Source organism: Periplaneta americana, chromosome 7 (assembly GCF_040183065.1).
Source record: "Periplaneta americana isolate PAMFEO1 chromosome 7, P.americana_PAMFEO1_priV1, whole genome shotgun sequence".
Lineage (NCBI taxonomy): Eukaryota > Metazoa > Arthropoda > Insecta > Blattodea > Blattidae > Periplaneta > Periplaneta americana.
In genome coordinates, this window is record NC_091123.1 from 43,200,601 (window position 1) to 43,214,013 (window position 13,413).

Here is a 13,413-nt window from a genome sequence, read left to right on the forward strand (position 1 = left end):
TAGGAAAGAGAAAGATCATGAAGAAGACAATGACCATAATAAAACACCTGTGGTTAATGATTTGTATGTTATATTCTTTATTCTGAAGTGCATATTTCTTTTTACACAGGGTTTGGATGGGAGCGGAAAACCTTTACTCGTACTCTACTTCCGTGTCCAATTCTACGTGGACAGTCCATTATTAATAAGGTAAGCTTTTGGTTTCATGGTACAAATTCACTGTAATCTTTAGTAAGTTTCTGTTTTTACACAGTATAAGAACCCTTGTTTGAGTTCGTAAATTCATATTGTCACAAGAGCAGCGTGTGTTTCTCACAAAAATTATAGAATTGGATATGCTCACAATATAGACTCATGCAAATTTATAATAGAATGTCCATTTGTCCAGTTTGAGACAGTCTTTTTTTTTATTAGAAATTATCAATTTATCTCACTGTCCCAGATTTTATTTTATTTTTGGAAAGCTCAAAAATTGTCCCGCTTCTTGCAATGATGCTTTGCCAATGTATTTTACGTCGAATTTTTCTCTGGATAAGATGAACTGTTTGACTAATTTTCACATGTACAGAACTGTTTTAAAAATAAAAATGGAGGGTACTATTGAAATAAAAAATCGGTGTGCTTGTGAAGAGTGGTGTCAGAAGTTTGTCTCTTTCAATAGAAAAAAACATTAAGAACATTGTTTATTTGGTAGAAGTTTGTCTGGCAATTCCTAGATCAAATGCTACTGTGGAACGTGTTTTTCCCCCTAGTAAACTCATTATGGTCAAATGAAAAAAAAAAAAACTGATTGAAAGCTAAAAGTGTGAAGGCCTTTCTTATTGTCAAATACACACTTTTATGGGGTATCATGATGGGTGAATTTTATGACAAAATTTCAAAAGATGTATGTATCTACTTCTGCAGAATAAATAAACAAAAAATATCGTTTGAATGTACAACACGAAGATACAATTCACTACAATTTGTCAATAAAATTTTTGTCTACACTTTTTGGATAGCTATGTTACTCAGTCACCCCATTTTTCAATGTCTTGGGTTTTTGCTTAAGCTTTTTATAAACAGCTCCTTTTTTCATAAAAAATACTATGAACACCGTAATATACAGTAAACTAGAAGTTTTTACTATAGCAAAAAATATCTATAGTCTTTGTTTATGCTATTTAAACACATAGTATTCAGTTCAGATGAAATCTGATAAAAGATGTATCAATTATTCCACCTATTTAGCAGACGTAAATAATGTACGAGACAAGAAATACACATTTAAAGGGATATAAAGTATAAATTCAGTGTAATCTGCAGTGAATTTGTTTTTGTTAAAGGGATGAAGTTACGAGGCACCATTATTATCTACAACTTCGTTACAATGTACAGTCCAGAGGTTTACTTCATGCAAACTCCAGTGAAGAAGTGCTGTACCTTCTGGCAGGGTACGCACTTCAAGCTGATCTGGGGAATTATATGGAGGATACACATACTGGAACATACTTTCAACCTGAGGAATATTTTCCAGAACAGGTAAGTTTCTTGAGTAAAGAAATTCTGATTCAGCAAGTGGTCATTACTAACTTCTTTAACGACACTAAATTTTATTCAAAAGAAGATTGATATTTTAACGTGATATTGGTATTAGACAATAGGGAATTAGAGAACTAGTGGAAAAATAATACACGAAAAATGTTACTGAACTACTCAATATGTATTACAAATGGCTGTCTTACAATTTTCATCAGTAAAGTTAAGTAATTTTATACCACTCGGTTTCCTTTCTTAAATCAACTTGAATATATCGAGGATGAACGATTTTCTGTTACCATTAAGCTAGTCTTGTAATAAATAGCCTTTAAAATAACGTTTTTAAGTTGTTTGTTAATTTTTTCGAGGTTAATTGTTGACACCCAGTTAAATACATGTCTTATTTTCATTCAGATGGTCTCAGGAGATCAACAACTGGTGCAGACAGTATCGTCCTTGCACAGAGAAAACCATGGAATCAGCAAGGCGGAATCTGAGCTCCAGTATATTCGAGAGGCATCTTCTGCTGAAGTGTCCCCTCTCACTCATAACGCTCACCTATATCGGCTCAAGCATAAGAAACAAGAAACTGGACAAGGGTCAGTGTGGCTTGCCATCTGCGCCAAGGGCATTGAAATATATGAGGTAAAAGCAATGATTTTTATTTTGAATCGATAGTTTTTCTCAAGTTTTACAGTACTTTGTCTCACAGTGGATTACAATAAATCATTTTAAGAGAAGTGTGTATACAATTAACAGTAAACTCGCATACAATCAACACGAACTTCTAATTTGCCTTCTTTGCTAAATAGAATAGAATATTTGTTTCATCCATCTTATTTTTGTAAGACAGATCTGTTACAATCCTATTACCACAGATCTGCCTTACTTTACAATTTTAACACGTCTTCCGTCTACTCCCGTCACAACTGACTATGGCCAGGCCTAAATATCTGTTCCTCTGTGATACACACCAGCACAGATACTACAGAAAGCTCACTTTAGTAATATCACAAAAACTAATCTACTAAGCAAACTTTTCAAACATAACACATTCATTCAAATAATATCTAAATAAGGAATTCTCCTATACGGCCTATACGTTAATACTATTACACCACACAGTATTATCTAACAAGGAAAAAAAGACAAACACACAAAACAAGATCAGATAATGAATCAGTAGGTCTTAATCTTCTCTTCTCATTTCATCTTCACTATCAGTAAGAATTTGCCTAATTTTTCAAACTCACTTATATTAACTGTGCTACATATTTTTATAGGCTATTTACCTATCAATACTCAAAAAAAATTTTTTGTCTTGTTTCTTGACATGCTCATATTAAATGGAATGTGTCTTCTCCCATGCTGCAAAGGGGACAGATATTTTTCTCTAAGTTACATTACCCCTCCAAGTTAATAAGATTGTCCGTCTCCAATGGATTCCAGCACACTGTGGAGTCATGGGGAATGAAACCGCAGACACACTTGCCAAGAAAGGCACAACAATAAAACAAAAATCTAAATTTAATTTCTCATATTCCTCAATAAAACGCTTGATCACTACAAAATTTTCTCATTCATACCTACAAGAAATAGAATCAAATGCTAAAGACAAAAAATGGATTACACTACTTTCCAACCCAGATATAATCCCCCAGAGACCAAGGAAAACAGCAGTTGCAGCCTTCAGACTATTGACAAATCATGACTGTCTAGCAAGTCATCTCTACAGAATAGGTATCTCAGCTTTACCCATATGTGTCCTGTGTAACGATCCAGCAGAAATGAATGAAGATCACTTGAAGACCTGTGAAGCATTAAGATCAGAAGAAACTCTAGTTCAAAAGTATTGGAAAGCACGACTGCTAATGGCTTCATTGCCAGATGCAAGGCACTAGACAACAACAACAACAACAACAACAACAACAACAACATTACCCCTCCTGTTTCTCAATTTCCATATTCCTAACCTCCACCAAGATAAGCCTACTGTTACTTCTCAACTGTTTATCTTTACATATTCTTCATGGTACCATAATATTTTTGTGTCCTTAAAAGTAATTAATGATCTTAATCCCTTTAAAATTTTATACAGCTCTTGTCTCATTAATTTCGTTACATCTTCCTTTTATGATCTTACAAATACATTTAAATTTATTACACTATCCAAATTTCATTCCATACCCATTTCAGATTTAATCTACTCACCTTATTCTCTAAATATGATAACCAATTGAGGGGCTTAGAATAAAAAGCAGGTAAGTGACGGAAACCTAGTTTTCAGGAAATTGCAGTTAAAGTTCTACATGCAATAAGATAGTATACACTAGTTAGGTGAAATGATACCCAGATAGCAGCACTGCACAGTGTGATCACTTACCTGATTTTATCCCTAAGAAACATCCTTTTGGGCTATCACAACACGCACTTACCTAATTTTTTTTAATAATGTCACTTACCTGCCTTTTGTTCTAAGCCCCTCAATTGGATTTCCAATTCGTGCCCTGAAGAAAATGCAAACACTTTTTCTCAATTTCTATCCTCCTCCACCATAATATGACATAAGAATTTTATTTCCCTTTCTGGCACCGTGCCCATAATACTATTTACCCCCATTTCAAATCTAGCAGCTAGGTTAGAAGCAATCCACAGAATTCTTAGAAATTTCTTCCAAAATTTCGATCTAATTCTATCAATGAGCTGACTAGATAAATCTTTACCCCAAATTTCTAGCTTGCTAAATAAACTAGCCACGACACCATAGTGTTTATCACTTATAATCTGAATATAATTTTTATGTTACAGTATTTTTATTGTCATTTAAATATATTTTTATTGATTTGATTCTGATTCCATTCCCAAATGATACTTATTAGAATTTCGTATGAAAAGGTCAATTCCCATGCTTATTAATTTTTTGTAGTTCATTTTAATACCAGTGTAGGCTACTTTAAATATGTTTGCTGTTGAGATTGTATTGGAATTGTCTGGGGTTTTCTATCCCTGAATTTTAATATGGTAACAAAAGAAATGCAATAACACATGAAGTATATCTCTGATTACTGTTCAGAAAAAAGGGCTACACCTCAACTCTCTACTCCTTTTGCTTTACATAGCCGTTTTGTGTACATACATGTTTTTAGTAATGTAATGTAATTCATAAACTCCCTTCATCCCCTCAATTCCTTTCTGTAAATATGATGACTTTATTATTGTTTTTCTTTGTACAGGAGAATTCTGCTAAGACACTAACAGCTACTTTCCTGTGGAACAACATTGGCAAGTTATGCTTTGATGTAAGTATTAAAACATGTTATTCAGTTGTATAATGTATAAGTGATATTGTAAGTAGAGTGCAAAAATGGAATGTCGATATTATAGGTCTTATAATAAATATTATTACTGTAATAAGTAATAAAATAAAAAATGTGATTTGTAGATTGTATGGTTAAAGAGAACTTAAAAACTAGATGAGTGATCTCCATATTATTTTAATATGTGTGTGTGATAATGGGAGTTAAAAGGAATGTGTTCTTTAAAGAATTTTGAATTTAAACTAAAGAAATGAAGTTTGATATTTGTGACTTGATTAAAAATCCTTCGCCCAAAATGCATATACTCTGGAATCCCGGCCACCAAAGTCACTCAATTGAGTGCACTCATTGTATAATGGCAGTTGACTTAATATATTATGTCAACATATACTGGGTATTCATTTCAAAGTGTGTCATGACGTCACTGTTGTTGGGTCACCGATTTGAAGCGAGTTTCAACTTATATGTTAGAGAAGTTGCCTATTATTTAAGGCGTTCTTGAATCTGAACTTGAGAACGTGTACGGTATAACTTGAACGTCGTAGCAACAGATGGCGGTCTGTACGGTCTGTGTGCTACCATAACCTCTTTCGAACTGTGTTTTGCGCCGGCAAGTCGTACGCAGGGTATTTGTTATCATCGGTTGCGTACGGTAACATTCCACAACACAAATCAAATGCTCCGTGTCCATGTTGACCGTCGAAGTTAATGTCAACAAATACGTAAGTAATCGTCTTAACCCTCTCCCCATATCCTGACAGTACGTATTTCCAAACAGTTCACATTCCTGCCACTACCGGTGTTACCGTACATATCAGTATGTACTCTTCAGAATGAACGCCGTACTTGCTAGCCAACTTCTCTGCCTCTTAGATTATACACCTGAGCTGCGGAAGTGTAGGAAGATTGAATTCTCTAGGCTCATCAGCTAGCCACATGACGGCATACAGCGAGCCAAGACACATTTTGAACTGAACACCCAGTATGTCGAACATGGAGTAAGGCCATCAAGGGAAAAACATTAGAGGAGGAGTATTCGATCCGACTCTGTGGATTGAACTTAGGTGTAACTCAATGGTTATAGTGCTTGGTATGTAGAACTAAGGACCCGGGTTCGATCCCTGGTGCCGGAGCGAATTTTTCTCCTATAATAACTATTGTTAAAAAATCTTTATAATGTACGTAGAGAAATCTTTCTTGCAGAACCACATTCAATTATGTTTGCTAATTGGAAATTAAAATAACATACATGTAGAAGTAATTGTATTAGCATTTGCATTCGTTCAGGAAATCAAATTTTCTATACTTTGTAAATGGTCAAAATCTTGAAGTTAGAATAGAAATTTCTAGTGTCCTATTAACCAGTTTGTTGATTGATTTTTTTTATCTCTGTTTCACCCTTTTTCCATCACTCAGTCCATTGGGTATTAGCTCCAATCTTCATCACTGAAAAAAAAAGTTGAGGGTATGTTAGTTCCAGGTGTTTCGCATGATTGTGTGCATTTGTTTGTAATGTTTGTTGCTTTTGCTCCTTGAAAATCTGCAAAAACTTAATAGGAAAGTATTTAGAGTAAGTTACGATATATGATAGCAAATGGATTACACATAACACTTTCCAGGAAAGCATGTAAATTGTATAGGCCTAATGTGGACTTCATTTATTTCTTCATTTTAACATAATGTATCAATTTATTGTGAGAAATCCATGTCATTAATTATAAAACGTAAGTCTAAAATCATCATCTTTACTGGAGAGATAATATTTGCTAACACATACCTTTATGGTTACTATTCATTTTTTTAGTACCTGTATTAATATAATGTGAACACAAAAGATGCAAGATGAAATCTGAGTGTGCGTAACTTTCTATAAATTATAATTAATAAATAATACTATATAAAGATTTCACACGACTTCTGTGCATGCATATTACGTACCTAAATAAAATGAACGTAATTTTCTGAGATATATAATTATAAGAAATTTTTAAATCTTGTTTTATTGTTTCAATAAAACATTAATGCCATTAGATGCCATCCAACATAAATTGCATGTGGTTTGATAACACTGTCAACTTAAAAAATCTCATTAGTCATGTGAATTCAATCAATAGTTGCACATATTAAAATCCAATCAAAATTGAGAGGCCCATTTAAAATTGGTAGGGACTCGAAACATGGTGATGAGTTGGCTCCATGCTTATTTAACCTAGTTTTAAAATATGTTATTAAGAAACTTTCAATTAATACCAAATCACAGAAGTAGTTGGTTATGCAGGCGATATTTGCTCTCGAAGCAGAAACAAGAAGGTAATCAATGAAGTGTGTAAAGAACTTAGATGCCACAAAAGACATAGGACTGAAAATTAATGTTAATAAAGCACAAATAATTATGCCACTCGCACCAAAGTTGAAACAGGTAAACTGATAATGATAACTAGGTTATTGGAGAACCAGGGATAAAAACAATTAAAAGCTTTAATTATTTAGGCTGACGTGTAAGTGATAAAAATGTTAAAATTGGTGAAATTAAAAAACTAGTAACTTACGGTACTGAAATTAGCAAATACTAATGTATTTTACAAAATTATGAAAAGTAGAGGTGTCCATAGCACAATTAAAATAATGCTATACAAAACCTTAATCAGAACAGTCCTCACATTTGGATGTGAAACATAATGCCTCACTAATGAGTCAGAGGAAATCATATTGTATACATTTTGAAAGCAAATTTTCAGAAAAACATTCGGACTGATACATGTCAACAGACAGTGGAAGATAAGATACAATATACTCGCAATAATGAACTACACGATATGCATTCTTGATTCACAACACTAAAGGTGGGTTCACAATAAAGCGGTAACGGAAACGACAACGAGAACGAGAATGGAAACATTGTTAAAATAAATGTATTTAAATGTGAGTATTCACAATTAACTATTGTGAATGAGCACATTTAAATATATTTATTTTAACATTATTTCCATTTTTGTTCTCGTTGTCGTTTCCGTTCCCGGTTTATTGTGAACCAGCCTTAACACTTGTATATAAAATATGATAAAACGCAAAACTTGGTAAGTCAGTACCGTGACATTTCATTATGTAAGCCTACTGTGTTAACTATTGAAACTTAAGAAGGTGACTAGTTTCAGAGTGGTGTTCGCCATTTTCAAATAGTTGAGACTGTTAATCTTTATTACTACTACTGCTACTTCTATTTCTAATACTACTGCTACTACTAGTATCCTACCATTATTACTGCTACTGCTTGTATTTCTACTATTAGTACACTGCCACTATTACTGTTACTGTACTGCTTCTATTTCTACTGCTATTACTACTACCACCACTACTATCATTGCTACTACTACTACTACTACTACTACTACTAAAATGTTTCTATTATAAAAACACCACTACATAGTGAAAGCAGATTACAGTTTCACTTCATTAATTCTATATCAAGGACCCAGAAAAAAAAAAAACAATCTATTTTATAATACGTCTATGAAAGGGAAAAGTTCCCCCAGAAACTAAAGGCTTCTTAATCACAATTCAAGTTCAAGTAATTTCTACAAGAAATCGTCTCGAATAAAATTAATGAACAAAATATAACAGATGAAAATGTCAGAAATGTTGTCAAATCAAGGAACTACTGATAATGTAAAAGGGAGCTATAAATTGTAGGCAGTATTGAGTATAGGGTAACATAAAACTGCTATTAAAATAATACATAAACAGATTGCCAAAACAATGAACCTTGAAAAAAAAAAAAAAACATGTGGACGTATAAAAATGCCTAACTTTATTGAGACCAGACAATATACAACAAACCGGATATCATTATACTCAATAAAATAATGATAAATGTATTGGTACCTACATAATTGATATCAATACACAAGAAATAAGAGAAAAAGAATAAATGTACAACACTGGAAAGGAAACTGAAAAAAAGTGGAAACAGAATTAACTCTTGATGTCCCAATGTCACCTACAGGTGACGCTCCCTAACAAGCTGTCCAAAATTAGCAGTAAATATATTTAAACATAAATCGCCATCGACAATGCCTTATTAGACATCTGGTAACTGAATTTCAACCATTTTTGGCAACTAGCTCGTAAATCTGCAGCAGTAGAGAAGAAAACATCAGCGTGGATGCAGAAGAATCTCAACTTTTGTGTGCATTTCACATAATGGCTTGTGAAAATAGTACTAAGAGTTAAGTAGTTTTATTTTTGTTTCCATATATACATTACTAAATTATTGATATTGTATATGCAATTTTCAAAAACAAGAAAAAACGGTGCATATGGTGTATATAGGGACTACAAAGTGACATATCACCTCCAGGTGACATTGGTCAGATACATTAAACGTCCGATCTCATTATGTTAGTATAGTTATGTTACTTATTTTTCTTCTATAGTCTGACTGTGTATGAAATACTGGAGGTGATGGACGAAGATACAGTTGGAGCTTCGTCTGTTATTGATATTACCATATTTTCAGCGGCTGATGGACCAGTTATCGATGAGGAAAGTGGTGACGAAACAACCAGTGACATCAACCATCTTCCAGGAAGAATACTCTGACCTACATTTGAAGTCAACGTTACTTCTGCCAATGACGTACTAATAGATAATGATGAAGGAAGTAACCCGAAACTACCAACAATTGACTAGATAACAATGTCCAATTCTTATATTGAGGAAATAAACACTGAAGTTTCAACAGACAAGAGCAAACTACCGAATTCAGATATGAATATACATGGAAGAAATAATTATTATCTACGAAAGAACACAGAACATTTCTCGCGATGAAAGACAATCTATTTTTAGTATTAGACTTCAGCAGAGAAAAAAAATTAATCTACTTCTAATATTTCTTTTCGTAATAAAGAGTGGTCTGACAAAGAAGAAATCTTTACTTGTAAATCTGGAAGAGGCGACTTAGATGAAACATTTACAGATTATAATGAATCAAAACTTACACCTGTCTAATGTTTCGAGCTCCTGTTCAGTGAAGAAATACTCGCTGTCATGTGTAAAATGTCAAAATTGTTGCCCTCCAAAGGAATCATTCTACTGAATTGGACAAAAATGATATAAAAAGTTTACATTGCCATTCTCTTACTGACGGGCTACATGTCTCCCCAAAGCATAACAATGTTTTGCGAAACAAAATCAGATGTACACAATGAACTTGTATCCAATACCATGAGGAGAAGTAGGTTTACAGAAATCCACCAATATTTACATCTTTCGGACAATTTCAATCTTCCTCCTAATGATGAATTTGGGAAAGTCCGAAGATACTTCGAGATTCTAAATGGCAATTTTGGCCAACAGTTTGAAAAGATATGGTTGAGTCACAAATCTATTCATGAACAATGGTTCCCTGTTATTGAAGACAGTGACAATCAGCATATTCATATTCATGCGTTTTGGATATAAACTATGGTCAGCAGCTTGGCTACCTCGCTAAGCACATGAAAAAGCGCAATCGTGGTGCAATATCTTTCGCTGTGACACAGGATGATGCTGTTGTTCGATGGCATGATAATAATATTGTCACTCTTGCTTCAAACTGACACAATGTAACTCCAATTTCGAAAGCAGATCGAGTCAGTGCTATTACAGGGAAACGAAGCAAAATTCAAGTGGATTGCCCTTCGGTTATTGAATAGTACATCAAATACATGGAAGGAGTAGATAGATTTGACGAAAATGTTCATTCTTTGAAAGTGAGCTTTCATTTAACGAAATGGTGGTACACAATTTTGCATTTGATCTCGATGCAGCCTGTCATAATGCGTGGTTAGTATCAAGAAGAGATGCAATACAAACAGACTTGACATATTGAGAATTCCGGCAAAATATCGTGCAAGTATGTTGTGGTCGTTATGGGAAAGCTCCATACAGACATCCAGCCATCGATTCAGTCCCATCCAGTAGTATTATCACATATATGCTAACTTAAATATTCTCCACTGAATAAAATATGATATTGCAGTCATTAAATGTGACAATAAGATTTATTGCCCAATGTCACCTACAGGTGACACCCCTACAGTTCGTTTGTAAATATGATTTTCCATGAATTCTCAATAAACAATACTTCTATAGGCTATAATAAACATTATTTATTCATTTATAAACAATTTGTACATCTGTAATGAGTTTGGGCTAAGACGGGTTAAGTTAAAGTTTACCACTCATAATGTCAGTTTAAAAATTCATTCCGTATTAGTTCTCAAAACAATATCGTAATTACAATCACCAAAATCCCATTATATACAGTATATATTAATACAAAAGGTAATATAAGCCTTACTGTCTACAGAGAATAACATGTTCATATCTATGTTGAGAAATTTCAGCACATTTGATAAATTCCATATATAAGTGGTTATAGACCTCTACTGTAATTTACGGAAAATAAACAACAGCAATGATGATGATGATGTAATTATTATACTTCTCCCGGTTGTACTTACACGAGGTGAGTTTGGAATGTACATTAATTTTGTTCTACTCAGCCTCAGTTCATTGCCATTAGATGTAATGTTGTCGCACGTACTGATAACAGAGTTATGAGTGTGGACTCAAGTATGCCTTGGTGTCAAGTACCAGCGTTGAGCAAACAGATCCACTGACGTGAGAACATTGGCCAGTTATTACTGCTACATGATGCCTGTGTCTCGCTGGTGACAGGACAGCATGTAGCCCTAATTGCATTGTCTGCTATCTTACTTTGACTGTATCACCTCTCTGCATTGTATGTGAGAAGATAATGCAGCTTGCTGAGCAGGGTAATGTTGGTTCATTGCCTGTTTTAGAGTCGTTAAAGTTCGTTTTAATCCACTATTTTGTAACCTTCTTCTTTGTTATGGTACCAGTACTTGTCTATTAATTTCTGCATTATAATAGGCTGACCGGACATCCCTTTTAATGGGATTCTCCCCGGTTTTAGACTCTGGTCCCGTTGTCCCAACAGAACTTTAAGGGGATGCTTATTTGTCCTTTTTTTCATTAACTTTCAGTCTCGTTTTGTCCCCTTTTTTAAATTTGTGGCAGAATTTCAAATAAGCCTCGGAATGGGACTGATTCTCTGGCACGACCACAGCAAAGGAATAAGGTTTTGAGATTTGGTACTTGGAATGTTACAAGTCTATATAGAACAGGAGGGGTAACATTAGTAGCAAAAGAACTAGCTAGATATAGAAGAGACTTTGTCGGAGTACAGGAGGTTAGGTTAGATGGGAACGGCATAACACAAATAGGAGATTATTTGTTGTATTATGGGGAAGGAAACGATAATCACCAATTAGGAACAGGATTCTTTATTCATAAAATAATAAAATCAGCAATAAAAAAGGTCGAATTTATCAGTGATAGGTTATCATATTTAGTACTTAAGGGTTGATGGTGCGATATCGTAGTTATAAATGCTCATGCCCCTACAGAAGAGAAAAACGACCATATAAAGGATAGCTTCTATGAGGAATTGGAACATACTTTTGATCAGTTGCCTAGATATCAAATGAAAATTTTATTGGGGGATTTCAATGCTAAAGTAGGACGGGAGGATATTTTTAAACCGACTATTGGAAAAAAGAGCCTACACAGAATTAGTAATGACAATGGAGTTAGGTTAGTCAACTTTGCCACATCAAAAAATTTAATTGTCAAAAGTACAACATTCCCCCATAAGGATATACATTCTATAGGTCAGTTTCTGTTAGATGCGTTTCCAATTCACTGTGGGCTAAAGCAAGGAGATGCACTATCACCTTTACTTTTTAACTTTGCTCTAGAGTATGTCATTAGGAAAGTCCATGATAACAGAGAGGGCTTGGAATTGAACGGGTTACATCAGCTGCTTGTCTATGCGGATGATGTGAATATGTTAGGAGAAAATCCACAAACAATTAGGGAAAACACTGGAATTTTACTGGAAGCAAGCAAAGAGATAGGTTTGGAAGTAAATCCCGAAAAGACAAAGTATATGATTATGTCTTGTGACCAGAATATTGTATGAAATGGAAATATAAAAATTGGAAATTTATCTTTTGAAGAGGTGGAGAAGTTCAAATATCTTGGAGCAACGGTAACAAATATAAATGATATTCAGGAGGAAATTAAACACAGAATAAATATGGGAAATGCCTGTTATTATTCGGTTGAGAAGATTTTAACATCCAGTCTGCTGTCAAAAAATCTGAAAGTTAGAATTTATAAAACAGTTATATTACCGGTTGTTCTTTATGGTTGTGAAACTTGGACTCTCACTTTGAGAGAGGAACATAGGTTAAGGATGTTTGAGAATAAGGTGCTTAGGAACATATTTGGGGCTAAGAGGGATGAAGTTGCAGGAGAATGGAGAAAGTTACACAACACAGAACTGCACGCATTGTATTCTTTACCTGACATAATTAGGAACATTAAATCCAGACGTTTGAAATGGGCAGGGCATGTAGCACATATGGGCAAATCCAGAAATGCATATAGAGTGTTAGTTGGGAGGCCGGAGGGAAAAAGACTTTGAGAAGGCCGAGTCGTAGATGGG

The 13,413-nt window shown here is 34.1% G+C and overlaps 1 protein-coding gene across 3 annotated transcripts in view; it reads left to right on the plus strand.

Annotated features, from left to right (window-relative positions):
• The window catches only part of ex (FERM domain containing expanded), a 346,792-nt gene that overhangs the window by 316,202 nt on the left and 17,177 nt on the right, over positions 1-13,413 (plus strand). For all 3 annotated transcript variants that reach the window (XM_069830635.1, XM_069830636.1, XM_069830637.1), the window contains 4 exons: positions 110-189; positions 1,326-1,521; positions 1,933-2,163; positions 4,752-4,817. In XM_069830635.1, the coding sequence (XP_069686736.1) occupies positions 110-189; positions 1,326-1,521; positions 1,933-2,163; positions 4,752-4,817 (573 nt within the window). The remainder of the gene's footprint in view (positions 1-109; positions 190-1,325; positions 1,522-1,932; positions 2,164-4,751; positions 4,818-13,413) is intronic.